At 41.2% G+C, this 20,540-nt stretch overlaps 2 protein-coding genes and 1 pseudogene across 2 annotated transcripts in view; 1 reads left to right on the top strand and 2 right to left on the bottom strand.

Annotated features, from left to right (window-relative positions):
- On the bottom strand, positions 1–9,819 carry LOC139384044 (tubulinyl-Tyr carboxypeptidase 1-like). The gene is made up of 7 exons (XM_071128678.1): positions 8,745–9,819; positions 6,379–6,467; positions 5,593–5,649; positions 4,875–4,949; positions 4,017–4,398; positions 2,351–2,460; positions 1–2,091 (listed from the first exon to the last, which is right to left on the bottom strand). Exons 1-7 carry the CDS (start codon positions 8,970–8,972, stop codon positions 2,019–2,021), a joined length of 1,014 nt encoding a protein of 337 aa, XP_070984779.1. The 5' UTR covers positions 8,973–9,819; the 3' UTR covers positions 1–2,018.
- A 533-nt stretch (positions 9,820–10,352) lies between these two features.
- Positions 10,353–17,328, bottom strand: LOC139384045 (rRNA-processing protein FCF1 homolog; annotated as a pseudogene).
- A 23-nt stretch (positions 17,329–17,351) lies between these two features.
- The window catches only part of LOC139384043 (apoptosis-resistant E3 ubiquitin protein ligase 1-like), a 41,253-nt gene continuing 38,064 nt past the window's right edge, over positions 17,352–20,540 (top strand). Inside the window, exons 1-3 of the mRNA XM_071128677.1 lie at positions 17,352–17,433; positions 18,585–18,855; positions 19,392–19,560. Of these exons, the coding sequence (XP_070984778.1) occupies positions 18,708–18,855; positions 19,392–19,560 (317 nt within the window). The 5' untranslated portion in view covers positions 17,352–17,433; positions 18,585–18,707. The remainder of the gene's footprint in view (positions 17,434–18,584; positions 18,856–19,391; positions 19,561–20,540) is intronic.

The following is a 20,540-nucleotide window of genomic DNA, read 5'->3' as shown; positions in this document are numbered from 1 at the left end:
GATTACTAGAAGTTTAGATAGTTGCCCGCTAGACTAATTTACCAATCTAAAAATATTTAGCTGACATGGGTTCATTTAGTGACTTCCAGTGACTGACGTCAGAGGAAAACTGCTGATGCACAACCACATCTTGAAATTGCACCTTGTGTATTCTACCTCTCAAACGTAAGTTGAGATCCCACTGAGAACAAAATAATAATAATAATAATAATAAGTAGGCCTGTGGAATTGATCCTACACAAGGGTTTGATATCCCCTGGTGTAAAACGAGTGTTCAATATCCCCAAAGTTGAGCATTGCGAGACCTTAGAATTATAGGCTTTGAACATACAGTACCAGTCAAAAGTTTGGGCACACCTACTAATTTCTTTATTTTTGCTATTTTCTACATTGTTAAATAATACTATGAAACTATGAAATAACACATATGGAATCATGTAGTAACCAAAAAAAAGTGTTAATCAAATCAAAATGTATTTTATGTTTGAGATTCTTCAAAGTATCCACCCTTTGCCTTGATGACAGCTTTGCACACTCTTGGCATTCTCTCAACCAGCTTCATCAGGAAGTCACCTGGAATGCATTTCAATTAACAGGTGTGCCTTGTTAAAAGTTAAGTTGTGGAAATCCTTTCCTTCTTAATGAGTTGAGCCAATCAGTTGTGTTGTGACAAGGTATGAGTGATATACAGAAGATAGCCCTATTCGGTAAAAGACCGAGTCCATATTATGGCAATAACAGCTCAAATAAGCAAAGAGAAATGACAGTCTATCATTACTTTAAGACATGAAGGTCAGTCAATATGGAAAATGTCAAAAACCATCAAGCGCTATGATGAAACTGGCTCGCATGAGGACCGCCACAGGAAAGGAAGAACCAGAGTCACCTCTGCTGCAGAAGACAAGTTCATTAGAGTTAACTGCACCTCAGATTTCAGTCAAAACATTTGCTTCCCATAGCTTAATTAACAGACATGTCAACTTAAACTGTTCAGAGGAGACTGCGTGAATCAGGCCTTCATGGTCGAATTGTCGCAAAGAAACCACTACTAAAGGACATGAATAAGAAGAAGAGACTTGCTTGGGCCAAGAAACACGAGCAATGGACATTAGACCGGTGGAAATCTGTCCTTTGGTCTAATGATTCCAAATCTGAGATTTTTGGTTCCAACCGCCATGTTGTTGTGAGATGCAGAGTAGGTGAACGGATGATCTCCGCATGTGTGGTTCCCACCGTGAAGCATGGAGGAGGTGTGATGGTGCTTTGCTAGAGACACTGTCAGTGATCTATTTAGAATTCAAGGCATGCTTAACTGGCATGGCTACCACAGCATTCTGCAGCGATACGCCATCCCATCTGGTTTCCACTGAGTGGCACTATCATTTGTTTTCCAACAAGACAATGACCAAGGAGAGTGATGTAGTGCTGCATCAGATAACCTGTCCTCCACAATCACCCAACCTCAACCCAGTTGAGATGGTTTTGGAGGAGTCGGACCGCAGAGTGAATGAAAAGCAGCCAACAAGTGCTCAGCATATGTGGGAACTCCTTCAAGACTGTTGGAAGAGCATTCCTCATGAAGCTGGTTGAGAGAATGCCTAGAGTGTGCAAAGCTGTCATCAAGGCAAAGGGTGGCTACTTTGAAGAATATAAAATATATTTTGGGGTTACTACATTATTCCATATGTGTTATTTCATAGTTTTGATGTCTTCACTATTATTCTACAATGTAGAAAATAATAAAAATAAAGAAAACCCCTAGAATGAGTAGGTGTCCAAACTTTTGACTAGTACTGTACATTTAGTCAATAATCAGTGATTGACATGGCCATGCTCTGTACAGTATACCTCACGTTTGTTGAATGCAAAATACCCAAAATAAATTGCTTACACGGTACAAACCTATTTGGAAAACTGAACACAAAAGCCCCATTCCCCAGAACAAACCTTTTGTCAGACAGAACCCCACCATTCTAAGATCTTGTTTTGCAGGATGATTTTATGAAGTGAAATCCTCCTCACACTCGAATCTGATATCCATTCATGTCTGGTGGCGGCTTCGGATCAAGAACTTTCTTCTCTCCAGATGGACTGTAAACCCCCAAAAAATATATATATGATTTCTCATGACACAGATTAAAACTGAGAGATTACTGTTCAGAGATTCCTCTTGAACTACACCATCATAGGACTTATAGCCTCTAGTGCTTGTTCAGATCAGTGCAGGGCCATCTCCACTACAGCTAGCATCTTGTTTATTGACCTAACGAGTATTTACTGTGCTGTCAGAGAGACTATAGTGAGACTAAGCAGCTCCTGATATCTGACTACATTGCACAATCAGTATTACCGTCTCTCGATGCGGCTGTTCCTGCGCATGGGGCTGCCTGGGTTACGAAGGGGCGAGCCCATGCTACTCTTCCTGTCTTTGGTGGGTGAAGGGGGCGCAGCCTTTCCAATCTGAAAGACAATCACACAGTTATGTTTACCTCACAGTAACAACAAGGGGCAACACAAAGGTAGAGGTACAAATGCTTACAAGTTGAGTTCTGGTCATATCCACCGTGTAGACTAAGGAGAAGTGCAATTCTCCAATTACTAAACGTTTATTTTAAAATTCAGCACACCATTTATGCAGAGAAGGGAGGAGGAAGGACACACACACACACACAGATCATCAGCTTTCAATTACTTAGAGTAGTGCTAAGGTGAGCGAGCACCTCAATGAGGCCCTAATGTGCTCAAGGAGGCACAGTTTTGACGGTGATGACGGTAAAACCGTCCCCATCTTTAATGTGATTGTGAGTGCTGCCATTGGGTGAGAGCCCTCGCTATAAAGGATCAGCCATTGATTGAGGCAGCCATGCGTGACTCACAATGGAGCAGAGAAATGTCATCACATTAGTTATTATTATTCACAGGGCCCTGCGTTAAGGCTCCTTTCATTACTGTTTGGGATGATAGCCCATGAGAGGTCATCATTTGAGGATGATAGGTCCTGAATTGGCAGGTCAACTCCATATCATCATGCATGACGGGTCAAAAAGAGGTCAGCAACTCTGATTAAGGGCTTTCCATCTGCTCAGGATTGATTCACATTCAACGATCCCCTTGTGCTTCCATCTCATATAGATTCAGATCTAATGTAGCTCACATGCATCCCAATTTAATTTGACACTAATCTAAATTCAGTGCTGGTACAGTGATATGCTGCAGACTAATTCAGTCCCAGTTGGATCCAGTGGTGTAATTTACTTAAGTAAAAATACTTTAAAGTACTACTTAAGTAGTTTTTTTTATTTACAGTATATATCTGGACTTTACTATTTGTATTTATTTGACAACTTTTACTTCACTACATTCCTAAAGAAAATGATGTACTTTTTACTCCATACGTTTTCCCTGACACCAAAAAGTACTCGTTACATTTGTATTAATTTAGCAGGACAGGAAATGTGTCTAATTCACAAACTTATCAAGAAAACATCCCTGGTCATCCCTACTGCCTCTGATCTGGTGGACTAAACACATGCTTTGTTTGTAAATTATGTCTGAGTGTTGGAGCGTGCCCCTGGCTATCCGTAAATTTTAAAAACAAGAAAATGGTGCCTTCTGGTTTGCATAATATAAGATATTTGAAATTATTTATACTTTTACTTCTGATATTTAAGTATATTTTAGCTGTTACATTGACTTTTGATACTTAAGTATATTTAAAACCAAATACTTTTAGACTTTTACTCTAGTAGTATTTTACTGGGTGACTTTTACTTGAGTCATTTTCTATCACGGTATCTTTACTTTTACTCAAGTATGACAGTTAGGTACTTTTTCCACCACTGGTTGGAGCTAATGCAATCACTAGAAGGTAGCTGACTGGTTTGGTTCATGGACATTTTCCATCTCAGTCCCCAGGATCCTTCCTGGATGTGTGAACATGTCCTGCTTTAGTGCTGTACATCCCATCACACCCCAACACTCTTTAACAGATGATCTCTGTATCCCTGGTCCCATACCTTCAGCCTCATGTCCCGGGTGTGTCTCTCCAGCTCTCTCCGCAGCTCCTCCTTGGTCAGTTTGTCCACGTCTATTATGGAGTGTTTCCAGTCTATCTGTTCCACACTGTGGGGGTCATGGGACACATACTGACCAATCTTCACCTTCCTCAAGGTGTGCCAGTAGCCCCTGTAGGCCCCCTCAAACTCCTGCACCAGGTCAGCCAGCGTGCGGAACTCCAGGGGTTTGAACATGAGGTCCTCCCGCCGGCTGATGCCCAGTGCTCCGAAGCGGCCACCGCTGTGCATCCCCAGCACGATGTGGCAAAAGTGGTTCCCTGAGAACTGCGTCTTAAAGCTGAGGGGGAAGCGCTCCACACCCGGCATGCTGTTGCTGAGGTAACTGGGACAGGCAAGGTCAAGGAAATGGAAACCCCTATTACCTGGTTGTATGCTCACACTGGACTGCTCCTTTACAGGGTAACATAGACAACAACAGTTTTCAAGCCCCAATGATCTGGTTTTTAAACAAGAATACATGAGTCACATACAGTAGTCTCAGACTGTAAGCACACGAGTCTGTTCTAATCACATAATACTTGGATGCCCTGGTTGTGCCCATAAAGCTTTGTCTTATCTAAATCCCTGTTACCACACTGTTTGGGGCATCACTCTGGGTTATTTTTAGTTTCCCATAAACACTCAGTTGGAAAACAACATTTCCAGGTCATCCTTTATCCTCACCCCATTCCTAAGTCTCCAACATTTGACCAAAAATTGATGTGCAGGTAAAAACACGGGCATAAGAAACTCATTACAATTTCCACGTGCTGTCAGTGTGACCTATGGAATACCTAAGCTAATTAAAGGAAAGGATACATTCCAAGGATCACTGCCTCCAGACACTTGATTGGTAGTGACTCCCGGATCATCTCCTTGGCGATGTCCATCAACCTACACAGAATATGAGGGTTAGAATACACCTGAAGGAAAAGCAACAAAATAGTCTACACTAAAGGTAATAATTCTAAACATGGATTCTAAATGGCCTGAAGAACATTTGCACACATTGCAGGACATGTGCATGCATGCAAAGATAAAATTATTACCTCCTTTAGGCAAAACTATTGATCACTAAAAAGATCTCAAAGCTTAGAAAACTGGCACTTTGAGAAACATTTAAATAAAATCGTCTGGTGCCAAATGTCACAAACTGAGTGGATGAGCAAGAAAAATGTACTAGAAGCTCCTGCCCGGGAAACAGATCCTATTAGGCTATAATAACAGTTCCTGTTCCCTCAGTCCTGGGGCGCAACAGACATACAGCTGATCCAGATATCCAGTTCTTTCAGCTTCTGTCATGATCAACGCAACTAGGAAGCAATTGGTAAACATCATCAGCTGCTTCTTCTGTTTGCTGCCTCTGTGGCCTCTCTGCAGCTCCAGGAAAAGCTATTTTTTTCAAACCCTGAGATTCTCTCTGGCAGACAACAGTCATGTCATTTACACTGTCTGACATTTACAAACACTTAAGATCATCAAAGAGCTAAAACGAAACGTTAGGAAACATCAATTGGATAGAAGAAACTGTGCTTACGCAGTAAGAGGCCTGCTCTTCTTGATTTCAAAAAACTGTGTTCCTGTGTGATTGTACCTGTAGGATATTGTTAAGTACAAAGAATGCAGAGGGAGTGAAACATGGAACTGTTCAAACCCAACTAAACATATTCTCATGGGGAATAAAACCATGTTAAGTGATTTCTGATATTCATACTTCATCGTTTGTGAATTATGGATGAGCTTCTTGAGCTGAGAGGTGCTAATGTTTATGCTTAAAATAGATTATAGCCTAAACATGGCCTTACATTCTGAGATGTTGTGACATGTTAAGGACATACATATTGTCCTAAAAAGACAGAGTCAAACAAGTATGAAGTATATATATGAACTATTATACTGGTCAGTCACCACCATAATACTTATTCAGTACATCTACTGTGTTTGGGCCAGTTTCCAATAGCATGGAATCAGCTTGTGCCTATATCTATGAATTATGTATGAAGCTTAAAGCAATACATAATACAGTGCATGGCTAACACATATTTCAGAAGACCCATCTTGAATTCAAACCCAGAGCATAGTGTGCTTGCATCATGCATGGAATTTAGTTTGTTTGCTCAACCTAATGTATATTTTGTTGACATATCTGGATATGTCCTAAACTGTTCAGCCCACCCTGTCAATCATAAAAACTGACCATGACAAACAACTGCACCCTGAGGTCTAATGAATAGTCATAGCTTTATCTAGGCTACCTGGGCTATCATTGGTTCAGAGCTTGGCAATAGTGACAAGCAGTTCTACCATTTCAGGCAAAGGATACTGCAAATCCCTGATATATTTCTGTATGGCTTCTAGGCGCTGTGGGATACTGGTGGTTGGCTGGTATGTAGGCACACTCAGTGTTGGAATCTATGGGGGAGAGGCAGAGCACAACCAGAGGCATTAATATCACACAATCCCTATATTTACAGAGTTGGAGAATGTCCACTTGTTTAACCTAACAACCATGTTTTTAAAATTTTTAACCCATGATCATTATCTTAATTGTTCCCTATGGTGAGTCTATGGGTGGCAGGTAGCCTAACGGTTAAGTGTGATGGGGTTTAACTGAAAGGTTGCTGTGACAATCTAGTGACATGTTTATCTGTGTGGTCTGTAATGTATATTTTGACAGCTTTATCCACTTGGTTTTGGTCCGAAAATAATGTAATTTTGTATAATGAAATTCCTAACTGGAATGTGCAGTCGGAGACTCACTTAGTATACTTAACGAAAACAAACAACCCATCATTGACAATAGTCAGTGGATGTCTTCAAGCATACAGCGCCGTCGGAAAGTATTCAGACCCCTTGACTTTTTCCACATTTTGTTACGTGACAGGCTTAATCTAAAATGGATTGTTTTTTTGTTTTTTTCATTGTCAATCTACACACAATACCCCATAATGACAAAGCAAAAACAGGTTTTTAGAATAAAAAATTGAAATATTACATAAGTATACAGACCCTTTACTTAGTACTTTGTTAAAGCGATTACAGCCTCACATCTTCTTGGGTATGACGCTACAAGCTTGGCACACCTGTACTTGGGGAGTTTCTCCCATTCTTCTTTGCAGATCCTCTCAAGCTCTGTCAGGTTGGATGGGGAGCGTTGCTGCACATATATTTTCAGGTCTCTCCAGAGATGTTCGATCGGGTTCAAGTCCGGGCTCTGACTGGGCCAGTCAAGGATATTCAGAGACTTGTCCCAAGGCCATTCCAGCATTGTCTTTGCTGTGTGCTTAGGGTCGTTGTCCTTTTGGAAGGTGAACCTTCGCCCAGTTTGAGGTCCTGAGCGCTCTGGAGCAGGTTTCAATCACGGATCTCTTTGTACTTTGCTCCATTCATCTTTCCCTCGATCCTGACTAGTCTCCCATTCCCTGCCGCTGAAAAACATACCCACAGCATGATGCTGCCACCACCATGCTTCACCGTAGGGATGGTGCCAGATTTCCTCCAGACGTGATGCTAGGCATTCAGGCCAAGGAGTTCAATCTTGTTTCTCATGGTCTGAGATTCCTTTAGGTGTCTTTTGGCAAAGTCCAAGCAGGCTGTTGTGTATTTTACTGAGGAGTGGCTTCCGTCTGGCCACTCTACCATAACGGCCTGATTGGTGGAGTGCTGCAGAGATGGTTGTCCTTCTGGAAGGTTCTCCCATCTCCACAGTGGAACTCTGTCAGAGCGACCATCGGGTTCTTGATCACCTCCCTGACACAATCCTGTCTCGGCGCTCGACAGACAATTCCTTCGACCTCTTGGCTTGGTTTTTGCTTTGACATGCACTGTCAACTGTGAGACCTTATATAGACAGGTGTGCACCTTTCCAAATAATGATCAATCAATTGAATTTACCACAGGTGGACTCCAATCAAGTTGTAGAAACAGCTCAAGGATGATCAATGGAAACAGGATGCACCTGAGCTCAATTTTGTGTCTCATAGAAAAGGGTCTGAACATTTATGTAAATAAGGTATTTCAGTTTTATTTTTAATATATTTGCTAAAATGTCTAAAAACCAGTTTTTGCTTAGTCATTATGGGATATTGTGTGTCGCTTGATGAGGAAATGTTTTTATTTAATCCATTTTAAAATAATGCTGAAACGTAACAAAATGTGGAAAAAGGGAAGGTGTCTGAATACTTTCCAAATGTACTGTATAGTCAATTAACATTGCATTCATATGGTTGATTTACTGAATGTATTATATCCAGGTGAGGAGAAGGCGTGGACAGCTCAACTGGATTCTGCATGCCTGTATGTTGCATGACAGAAATATGTAGCGTTTAAATGACCGTTGTACAATTAGACGGGCCGTAACTGAATCACTCAGTTACCATCATTCTGCATAATCAGCTATTCACGCTATTGTCAGTAAGTGTGAATTTGATGAAGTTCATGTAGCATAATATACTAAGCCCATGCTATTGGAAAATATATCTTCCTGAACCATTTACTGTATGTTTATCTCAATCTTGAATGATGGTTTACTTTAAATAAATGTGACTGGTGTGCATATTACTGAAACAGTGTCTATGCCTATATTTCTGGGGGGAGCTATTGACAAAGTCTGCGTACGAGTGCAGCCTGTAGAGTTCTCAACAGTCAGGCAGGGTGTCTAGCTAGGTCAGGACTTCACCTTCATCCTACCTTGGGCAGATCACTGGCTCCCCGGATGCGTTTCCCTATGGCCTCACCATCAGGGTGAATCCGGGCCACATGCCTCCACATCTGCTCCCAAGTCTCCTCATCCACCGGTAGGCCTCCCCTGTTCACAAAGAAGGGCACACCTCCATCCCGCAAGTCCTCTTCACCTTCATCCTCCTGCTCCTCATCTCTCTCCTCCACCCCCGCACACCCCACTGTGGTCCTCAGCATCCCGCCACACAACGGACCCCAGTCCTGGAACCTGGCTGGCACAAATGGCTTACAGCCTCGCCCTTTAACTGTCAATCTGATTGCAGTTTCTCAGCAAGTAACACTCCCACAGCAGGTGAGAAACATGAGCAATTCATGACCCACTGGATATGTAGGACTTTGCAAAACTGCAGGCTGTAGCCTATTAGCCTGCAAATTCAAATACTGTGCCTCTCATGAACAAAATGGCACACGGACTTGAAAATATGTTCCATATGTTGTTACAATTGTCCACTTAAATTGTCAGATGAGTTCAACTTCAAAAACATTAACAAATGCTTCCAAAATCAGAGATTAAAGGGAATTTTTGCTACCTCAATAGTCATAATCACTATCTGATCAACATGGTTATTGGCACTTTATAAAAATCACAATGATCTATAAGATGCAGATTAAGTCAAGTATATCACTGAAAACCATGAAACTACACAAAAATGATCAAAACTAGAAAAGGCCTGAATTGGCAGCCAACATTAAACACACTATACTAGGCCTACAACATTGATGATAAATTCAGCACCTTGGAAATAATGAATACACACAATGCCTTCAACATAACGGGGAAAAAATAGCAGTCTTCCAACAGGGTAGGCCACAACAAACTACCTTATTACAAATCACTAATACCCGGCACCGTTATCCCAGAGCGGGGATTCCGTCTATATCCAAAACGCCGGGAAAGATTCGATTGGACATTTCTTCGACACTCTGCTTAGCCGGTGGCGCATTTCAGTCTAGTCCTTTTGACATCATATTCTTCTTGTCAGTCCAAGTCATTGTCCAGTTTGAACGCCCATGGCTTCACAGTAGCGAGTGCTGATCTCATGCCTGCTACAATATTGCGCCGCTCAGACACTCCCAGAACCCAGCAGCTGCGCATGCTCTATCTGACGGATTACATCTTCCACGACATGCACATTTCGTCTACTGTTGGTGGCGTCAGCCAAACAAAATTACTCCTCTATTACAGACAAATGATGAGCGGAAAATGCATTAGTCTATTGATAAATATACTGTGAACTCCAATGGCTTGCAGGTACTTGATATAATGCCAGCACAGTGGGCAGCTATTATATGAACATTTAACAGCAAATATATTGTATTGGCATCATTCTTGGATACTCTACATGCAGCAAAGCTCAAGGGTTTACTGTATAATAAATGCATTCTCCAAGTTATCAAAGCTCTAGGAGTACTATAATAGAAAAACTGGAGACATTTCACTTCTTCCATTAATTTATTGCACTTTTATGGGACAAAAATTAGGTTTGGATTGGTATGAAAAACACAGCCAGAATAAGCTTGCAAAAAATATTCTGTCATTCCCCTTTTCACAAAAAACCCAGCATAAACTCAAGTCCTTTGATAGTATACAATAAGCAGGTAAACAAATCAAATCCTCCTCGACAGAAGCCACAGTCCAACTGGAATTTAAATCATATGTCCATCCATTGATTGTTAAAATCTTGGAGCACCATAGTCATCAGGCATTCTTTCAATGTTGAACCTGTGAATAAATATTGTTAGACATGGTTTAAAGATCATGGTATAAGGTATTTTACCTTGCTATACATTTTACTGCCATACACTGAGTGTACAAAACATTAAGAACACCTGCTCTTTCCATGACAGACTAACCAGGTGAATCCAGGTGAACGCTATGATCCCTTATTGAGAGGGGAGGAGACAGGTTTAAAGAAGGATTTTTAAGCCTTGAGATATGGATTGTGTATGTGTGCCATTCAGAGGGTGAACGGGTAAGACAAAATATTTAAGTGCCTTGGAACGGGGTATGGTATTAGGTGCCAGGCGCACTGGTTTGTGTCAAAAACTGCAACGCTGCTGGGTTTTTCACACAACAGTTTCCTGTGTGTATCAAGAATGCTTCACCACCCAAAGGACATCAAGCCAACTTGACAACTGTGGGAAGCGTTGGAGTCAACATGGGCCAGCATCCCTGTGGAACGCCTTCGACACCTTGTGGAGTAAATGCGCCAACAAATTGAGGCTGTTCTGAGGGCAAAAGGTGGGGGGTATTGGTGCTCAATATTAGAAAGGTGTTCCTAATGATCCATTACTAGTGTTCAATGAATAATTGAACACTAGTAATTTATGTTAATTCTGACCTATGGTTGGAGATGTACATGATGGGTACTCCTGGGATCTTTCTGATTCTTCTCTTCAGGTCTCTGTCCACAGTTGCCAGGATGTAGCACTTGTGCTGTGAAAGACACACAATTTCATTGATGCTCTTCTCTGGTAGAAAACCAGTGTTCTAATAACTACAGGGTTCACCTAATATACACAGAACAAAAATATAAAACGCAACATGGACCAAATTCATAGATTTTTACTGAGTTACAGTTCATATAAGGAAATCAGGCCATTGAAATAAACAAGGCCCTAATCTATGGAATTCACATGACAGGGAATACAGATATGCATCTGTTGGTCACAGATACCTTTAAAAAGGTAGGGGCGTGGAGAAAAAAATACAGACAGTATCTGGTATAACCACAATTTGCCTCATGGAAATCAGGCTGTTGATTGTGGCCTGTGGAATGTTGTCCCACTCCTCTTCAATGGCTGTGCGAAGTTGCTGGATATTGGCGGGAACTGGAACACGCTGTTGTACACGTCGATCCAAGCATCCCGAACATGCTCAATGGGTGACATGTCTGGTGAGTATGCAGGACAGCTTCCAGGAATTGTGTACAGATTCTCACGACATGGGGCTGTGCATTATCATGCTGAAACATGTGGTGATGGCAGCGGATGAATGGCACGACAATGGGCCTCAGGATCTCATCACAGTATCTCTGTGCATTAAAATTGCCATTGATAAAATGCAATTTTATGGGGCACTCTGTTCACAACATTGACATCAGCAAACCGCTCACCCACATGACACCATACACGCTGTCTGCCATCTGCCCAGTACAGTTGAAACCAGGATTAAGCTGTGAAGGCACACTTATCCAGCATGCCAGTGGCCATCGAAAGTGAGAAATTAACCACTGAGGTGGGTTACAACGCCGAACTGCAGTCAGGTCAAGACACTGGTGAGAACGACAAGCAAGCAGATGAGCTTCCATGAGATGTTTTCTGTCAGTTAGTGCAGAAATTCTTTGGTTGTGCAAACCCAGTTTCATCAGCTGTCCGGATAGCTGGTCACTGACGATCCTGCAGGTGAAGAAGCTGGATATGGAGGTCCTGGGCTGGCGTGGTTACGCGTGGTTGTGTGGCCGGTTGGACGTACTGCCAAATTATCTAAACTGACATTGGAGGCAGTTTATGGTAGAGAAATTAACATTATATTATCTGGTAACAGCTCTGGTGGACACAGGATTCGAAGAGACTGTGGCAAGTCAAATTCAAGGACTTAAGTACTTTTTCAAGCACTAATATTTATTTTCAAGGACCGTCCCCCTCTTCAAAGGGGGAGACACTAGACCCAAACTGTTAGTCCTATATCCATCCTGCCCTGCCTTTATCAAGTCTTCGAACGCCAAGTTAACAAACAGATCACCGACCATTTCTAATCCCATCGTACCTTCTCCACAATGCAATCTGGTTTCCGAGCTGGTCATGGGTGCGCCACAGCCACGCTCAAGGTCCTAAATGATATCATAACCACCATCGATAAAAGACAGTACCGTGCAGCCGTCTTCATCGACCTGGCCAAGGCTTGTGACTCTGGTAATTACCGCATTCTTATCGGCAGACTCAATAGCCTTGGTTTCTCAAATGACTGCCTCGCCTGGTTCACCAACTACTTCTCAGATAGAGTTCAGTATGTCAAATTAGAGGGCCTGTTGTCCGGACCTCTGGCAGGGGTTTCACAGGGTTACATTTTCGGGCCGACACTTTTCTCTGTATATATCAATGATGTCGCTCCTTCTGCAGGTGATTCTCTGATCCAAGTCTACGCAGACAACACCATTCTGTATACATCTGGCCTTTCTTTGGACACTGTGTTAACAAACCTCCTAACGAGCTTTATAACCATACAACACTCTTTCCGTGGCCTCCAACTGCTCTTTAATGCCAATAAAACTAAATGCATGCATCTTCAACCGATCGCTGACCGCACCCGCCCGCCCAACTAGCATCACTACTCTGGATGGTTCTGACTTAAAAAATGTGGACAACTACAAAATACCTAGGTGTCTGGTTAGACTGTAAACTCTCCTTCCAGACTCACATTAAGCATCTCCAATCCAAAATTAAATTGGCTATTTCGCAACAAAGTATCCTTCACTCATGCTGCCAAACATACCCTCGTAAAACTGACTACCCTACAGATCTTTTTTTTTTTTTTTTTAAATGTACCTTTATTTAACTAGGCAAGTCAGTTAAGAACAAATTCTTATTTTCAATGAAGGCCTAGGAACAGTGGGTTAACTACCTGTTCTGGGGCAGAACGACAGATTTGTACCGTGTCAGCTCGGAGGTTTGAACTTGCAACTTTCCAGTTACTAGTCCAACGCTCTAACCACTAGGCCACCCTGCCACCCCGTTGGCGATGCCATTTACAAAATAGCCTCTTAACACTCTACTCAACAAATTGGATTTAGTCTATCACAGTGCCATCTGTTTTGTCACCAAAGCCCAATATACTACCCACCACTGCGACCTGTATGCTCTCGTTTGCTGACCCTCGCTACATATTCATCGCCAAACCCACTGGCTCCAGGTCATCTATAAGTCTTTGCTAGGTAAAGCACTGCCTTATCTCAGCTCACTGGTCACCATAGCAACACCCACCTGTAGCACACACTCCAGTAGGTATATGTCACTGGTCATCCCCAAAGCCAACAACCCCTTTGGCCACCTTTCCTTCCAGTTCACTGCTGCCAATGACTGGAATGAATTGCAAAAATCACTGAAGCTGGAGACATATCTCCCTCAATAACTTTAAGCATCAGCTGTCAGAGCAGCTTACGGATCACTGCACCTGTACACAGCACATCTGTAAATAGCCCACCCAACTACCTGCACATAGATCACTTGTGTTAATGCTAAATTGTAATTATTTCGCCACTATGGCCTATTTATTGCCTTACCTCCCTAATCTTACTACATTTGCATTGTGTTATTGACTGTACGTTTGTTTATCCCATGTGTAACTCTGTTGTTTTTGTCACACTGCTTTGCTTTATCTTGGCCAGGTCGCAGTTGTAAATGAGAACTTGTTCTCAACTGGCCTACCTGGTAAAATAAAAATAAAATCAATTTGTAATAGTTCATATTATGCAATTGTTTCTAGTCACCACCTAATGGCAAAATATCTCCATAACTTACTATACATCACAACCTTAAACAGAACTTGTCACTACATACATGAGTGGTAAGTCAGTACTGATGATGTTGAATTATATAAACTGTAACTCAGTAAAATCTTTGAAATTGTTGCATTCATATTTTAGTTTACATGGCAATAATATTAAACTTGTCTTTATATTTCCCTAAATTTGAGGTCCCACAGTCTGTCCCAACACATGCCATGAAAGTGAATACTGAAAGTGTAAAAGGCTCTTAGTTGACTCTACATTTTTGTATTCTATACCCATTTGAAGAGAAACAAGTTATTAATGTGTTTGATAATCTTATCTCAGGGGACTATATTTACATTTTAGGGGACACCACGTGGGTTTCGGACACCAAGTTTGGTTACCACTGTAGTGCTAACCTCTCTCCCTGCTTGCTTCAATGCTTCCTCTCTCTGTATCTCCTTTGCCTATTTAATTTCAGCCTGACTCACCACTGTCTGTCTCACTAATCTCTATAAAGAATGCATTTTGTTATAAGAACTTATAGCAGCCCATCTTTTGATTACAGCTAGTTTAATTTCAGTCAACTGCTCCTGCTGAGGTCAACTGCTTAATGTTGGGCAGAGTGGTGAATGAATGCGCTGCCAACAAGGTAAATCCGGGGGACCAGGGGAACATAACGAGCATATATAAATCATTGCTCCCTGGTTAGGTCTGGCAAAACATAAATATTTTGCCATGCAGGATTGAATCAACATTTGCCCGTCATTTTAGCTATCGATGTACCTTTGGAGGTGCCTATTCAGTCAGTTTTGTACCTGCCTAGCTGAGTGGCAGTATGGGTGAAATGAGTGAGCTTGCCTGGAAACCAGAGAGCGAAACAAGAAACAAAACTCAGTAGTCTGCCTGGGAATTAATTAGCAAGACAAATAAATGTTTCTAATATTTTTCATATTTGATCCTTTTCTGTTCTCCTCTCATTTTAATTCAAGGACCAACTTCAAAAATGTCAGATTTAAGGTATTGCAGTACTTGAATTTGTGTGGCAAATTCAAGTACTTTAAGCACCTTGTGCAAACCCTGTGGACATTCATGCAGTCAGCACACCAATTGTATTCTCCCTCAAAACATGATACATCTGTGGCATTGTGTTGTGTGACAAAACTGCACATTTTAAAGTGGCCTTTTATTGTCCCCAGCACAAGGTGGAGCTGTGTAATGATCATGCTGTTTAATCATCTTTTTAATAAGCCACACCTGTGAGGTGAATGGATTACCTTGGAAAAACATAAAGGCTCACTACCAAGGATATAAACAAATTTGTGCACACAATTTGAGAGAAATAAGGTTTCTCAATGTGGAACTTTTATTTCAGCTTACACTTTACACGTTGCGTTTATATTTTTGATCAGTATAATATATTGTCAATTTAGTACATTAAATTACATTACCTGTGTTACCCTTTGAACTAAACAGTCATCAGCGTAAGTTCCTTTGTGGGTGCATGGAAGTCGTTCGAACCGAGGATCCTTGGCTATCCTACAGAAACAGACAAATATTTATCTGTCAAATACTTCCCCTATGGAACATCGATAATAACCCTCTAAACCAGTGGAGGATGCTGAGGGGAGGACGGCTCATAATAATGTCTGGAACAGAGCAAATGGAATGGCAGCAAACACAAGGAAACCATGTGTTTAATGTTGTTGATACTGTTCCACCTATTCTGCTCCAGCCATTACCACGTGCACATCCTCCCCAATTAAGGTGCCACCAATCTCCTGTGCTCTGATCATGTGTTTATGTCTGAATGTCTAGATGTACCTGGGTGTTGGTCTTCACAACAGGCTAGTTACCTTAGAGCAACTCGATACTTCATCCCCAGTTTCTCTATCTCGGCCATTACACAGTCTGTGATGCATGGGATACCTTGATGATAATTGAAAATATAGTTATTGCCTAATAGGGTTACATTAATTGAGTTTCAGCGGAATAAACTTTTCCAGATACTCACATTTGGCGTACAGGCAGTCCATCATTGACTGAACTATGTGGTGTCGACAAGGATATGATAAGGGGGGCCAAGCTGAGTGTTGTACTGGAAGAACAGACATGATGGATACTTTGGCCTGCAGGTAGGAAAGGAATGTGTGAACACACAGTAAGAAGGTATCAACGTATAATCAATCATGTGTTCACAATATATTGAATATCAGTTAAGAACTATTGGTACATTTATATTTGTTTACTCAGATGTACTTACACTTCTTTTTCCTTTATTTCTGAAGGATCTTTCTTTTTTTTCGCCAGTACTTTGGTACGGTCTTTCTCTTTTCTAAAGAAACACAGTCATTACCATAGAAATTCAAACTGGAGAGATCGTGATAGATACCTATGTCTTATTCAAAGTAAAGAAAGGAATGTGTGAACAATTAGTAAGCAAACTGGCAAGCTAGTTATTTCTGACAATCCATGCCAATTTGTTAGCTTGACAATTAGTATATACAAAGTTGGCATGGTTTGTTAGTCAACTAACGTTAGCTCGCTAAATGGTGTGTGTGTGATGATCCTGTGCAGAAAGTACAATATACATTCATATTCGTGTTTACCGACGGTAGTAACTTAGCTTGCTAGCTAGCAACTCACATTCTCTGATCTTTCAAACTTATCATTCTCTTCATTGAAGCAAACTTTTTAGTCTTCCGTTTCCCCTGAATTACACATATTGGAATAATACAGTCAGAACAAAAAAAGAAAAACAAGAACAAAAACTACTAGCTAGCTACGGTTAATCGAGAAATGCACGTTACGTTAGCTCATGGTTAGCAAGTTAACGTTCGTTAGTTAGTAGTAGCAGAGCAACACAAAGCATACGAACTCCCATCAACAACTACTGAAACACATGTTCAATCATTAAAACAGCTAAATCAACAACCACTATATACATTGTATCATGTCATTATAATATGATAACTTAAAGGACGACGTTACCATGATTTGTTATCCAACAGCGGACTTCTTGCATGTCCCTAGTAGTATAGCCCTCGTGTAACTGTGTTTGTACGTCATCAACAATAGACGTTTGCTGCCTTTGCACATTTTGACTTCCGATTGCTGCTGGCTAGCTAAATGTGATAAATACAAGCAAGGTATGATAAGTGTTATTGTTGAAATGAACGTTGTATTAGCTATGTAATGTATTTCAATGAAAAGTTGGCGCAGCTATGCGTGAGGAATGGATTATCACATTTGTTTTGAAACACTGAATTTGGCTCTGGAATACCACATTTCTATTTTGCGTTGACATTGACGGTTAACGTCGCTAGTTAGCACAGTCTAGCTATCAGCAACTAAGGTTAGCTAGCTATCATGCACTTGTTTTGAAGGAATTGATGATGCGACATGTTTTTTGTGTATCTAACTAACGTTAACTAAAATCATGTTGTAGCTAGCTATATATTCATCCCTGCCAGTTTTGTTAGTTTTGCATAGCCTAAGACATGTTAATCACGTTTCTAATGATGGTCGTTATTAGCTACGGTTCTCCATTCTACACATGCATGGAGTAGCGAGATAACGAAATAACTAACTGCTTGTTCCATTAATTGATCGCCTTACTTTGCCAACCAGCCAGGTAACGTTAGCAGGACAAGTTAACCCCAAGAGCCAGTATCAAGGCATATTGATTACTGAAGCTATGCAGTATTGCTAAACCTTTCACCATTCCAGATGTGTAATTTCTCGTCAGATCTTTAGCAAACAGCACTCTGTGATATGCTGTCAAAAAACCTCCTTATTGATACAGCCTAGTATCCTCGACCTAGTTGTCATTCATAGGGGTCATATGTATATCAATGCCGTATCATTTCAACCTTGATGAAGGCTTCCAAAGCAGCGCTGATAACAAATGGGTATCTTGTGGGGATGTTGTTTTTGTAGATAGTCTGTCTATGGGTATTGTCCCAATGCATTTAGTCTATGTTTTTATCACTATGGGTTTTGGTGGTCTTTAGTTCAGATTATGAGATTCAAGTAATGAGACCTTTTAGGACCCTTGCCAGTTCATGCATATTTAAATCATCTGGATTACATGTCGTATCCCATCACCCAACACTCCTCCACTGTGATACATTAATATTCATACATGTCTTCTTGGCTATGCTGGTACTGATTAGTGACAGTGTCTGAGTAGCTAAATGAGCATGGTCACACGTTTTTAATTGTCTCAGTCATTGTTTAGGTTCATTCTTTTTGAACTGCCGGACTTATTTATACCTGTCATGTTTTGTTGTTGCTCAAGGTCTTTCCAAGTGAAGAAGCTGGAGAATTTAAGATCATTTGAGACTTTATCGTGCAATATTTTGGACCTGGCCCAGCCTTTGTGAGGAGCAGAGGAGTCTGAGTCCAGGCTGAAGATGGTCTGATGGACCGCCGCTTTTTGCTGACCTTCCTCTTCTGCTCAGTCTCGTGGATTTTCTTCTGGGAAGTGTGCTGGAAGAAAGGCAAAGAAAGTCAGATTGAAGAATGGATTCAAGGCCACAGTCTCTCCGAATACAAACACTTACTTGAAGGTTAGTTGAGAAAATATATGCCACTCTTTGCGATGATCCAATGTTTATGAATGACATGGAACATCTTCAGTGGCAGTTTGGCATATCTGAACGATTGCTGATGGGAAGGAGGCTAATGTAATTGCAACCAAACACAGTAAATCTTAATTGATTTGCTCTGTAGTTAATGCACAGCATCCCAGTTCTTTTACAACAAGAGGAATTTATTATCTTTGAATTATCTCATCCATTGGAGTTTGCACAAAAGCCTATCACAGTTCAAAGGGCGTTTTAATGAAGGTTCGGCCAATGGGTGAAATTCCTTCTCGACAGCTTATCTTCAGCCATTAGTGTAACTCTTTGTAGTGCCTGAGGTTGTTGTTTCAGTGATTTAGGGCCTTCTTGTTTGCAGGTAAGAGTATATTCTTGTGTTCCCCTCATTCTGGTAATGTTGAGGTGTATGTCTTTGTGACAAGGCTATAGACTAGAATAGATCCTCATACTGGCATGTCTGCTCTGGCTGATTTGTCTGCGTCTTTGTCTGTCTGTGTGTGTAGATGTGGAGACTCTGGAGGAGCTGAGCCTGAGTGTTCTGACTCGTCTGGAGGACGTGGTGAGAGAGAAGCGGCGCTGGAGGGACATCGCAGAGGCTCACATCCAGCTGCTGCGAGACTTTGCCTTCCAGGAGTGGCTTTGCTCTCAAAGCCTTGAGCACTACTATCATACGTAAGCATAAGACCACCATGTTATTAGCACAGTACTACCTACCTCTCACCTGTCATGGGCAGATTCAACATTACTACACAATTCTGCACTTACATCTTACAGAATTCATTCATTTTGCGAAACACTGAGAGGTCTCTCTCTTTCACTGAGAGAGGCTACATGGCTGAGAATAACAACCATAGAACAGATACTGCTTTGTGTCTGCTTTTTTGTCCACTTGGGAGCAGACTCCCCATTCATGGCTGGCTGCGCTTGGTGACATTGAGCTCAGGAGGCTGCAGTGTTTCAGAGGGTCACTGCAGTAATGAGTGCTCTTAAGGGGCTGTTACACATACGATATAGTAGTCAATGTTCTGCAATCCTACAAATGTGGGGGTAGCTCTCTGTGGACTGAGTTGAACTGCAGTCAGACTGAGCCTATATGCCTTTCTGTATAATAGTATAACCTTTACTTGTTTCATGTATTAATTCATAAATAAAGACAAATGTTCTCTATTTTCAGTTGTATCACATTCATATATTTTATTGTGATACATAGGTTAGTCATACGGAGGGGAATGTAAACTTGACTTCCTCTTTGCAGATTGTTCAGTACAGTATGAGCTCAGGTCTGTCTGAGCACTGGCTCTTTACCTAAAGTAATGTATTGTGAACATGAGCAGCTGGGTTATAGTGGTTATTACACTGTGTTTATTGTGGCTACAGCAGCTGTCAACCCTGGAAAGCTTTTGCTCCTTGAGTAGATTACACTGTACCATTTAATACATGTGTCATAGGAATACTAATCCACTTTCATCATGACTCACTCCATACCACACTATGCTTTCTAATGTTTCTGGCTTTCTAATGTTTATATAACTCTTGAAGAGGCAATCTGTGATTGCTACATCCATTTCTGGACATTTAAATTCATGATTAATTTGCATAGATTCTTGAAGAATATAACTTATAAATCCCTCATGAGCGTAGTAAAATGTTCT

Source organism: Oncorhynchus clarkii, chromosome 25 (assembly GCF_045791955.1).
Source record: "Oncorhynchus clarkii lewisi isolate Uvic-CL-2024 chromosome 25, UVic_Ocla_1.0, whole genome shotgun sequence".
In the NCBI taxonomy this organism is placed as follows: domain Eukaryota; kingdom Metazoa; phylum Chordata; class Actinopteri; order Salmoniformes; family Salmonidae; genus Oncorhynchus; species Oncorhynchus clarkii.
Note: the sequence above shows the minus strand (reverse complement) of the source record. Positions and strands in the feature narration are given on the sequence as shown.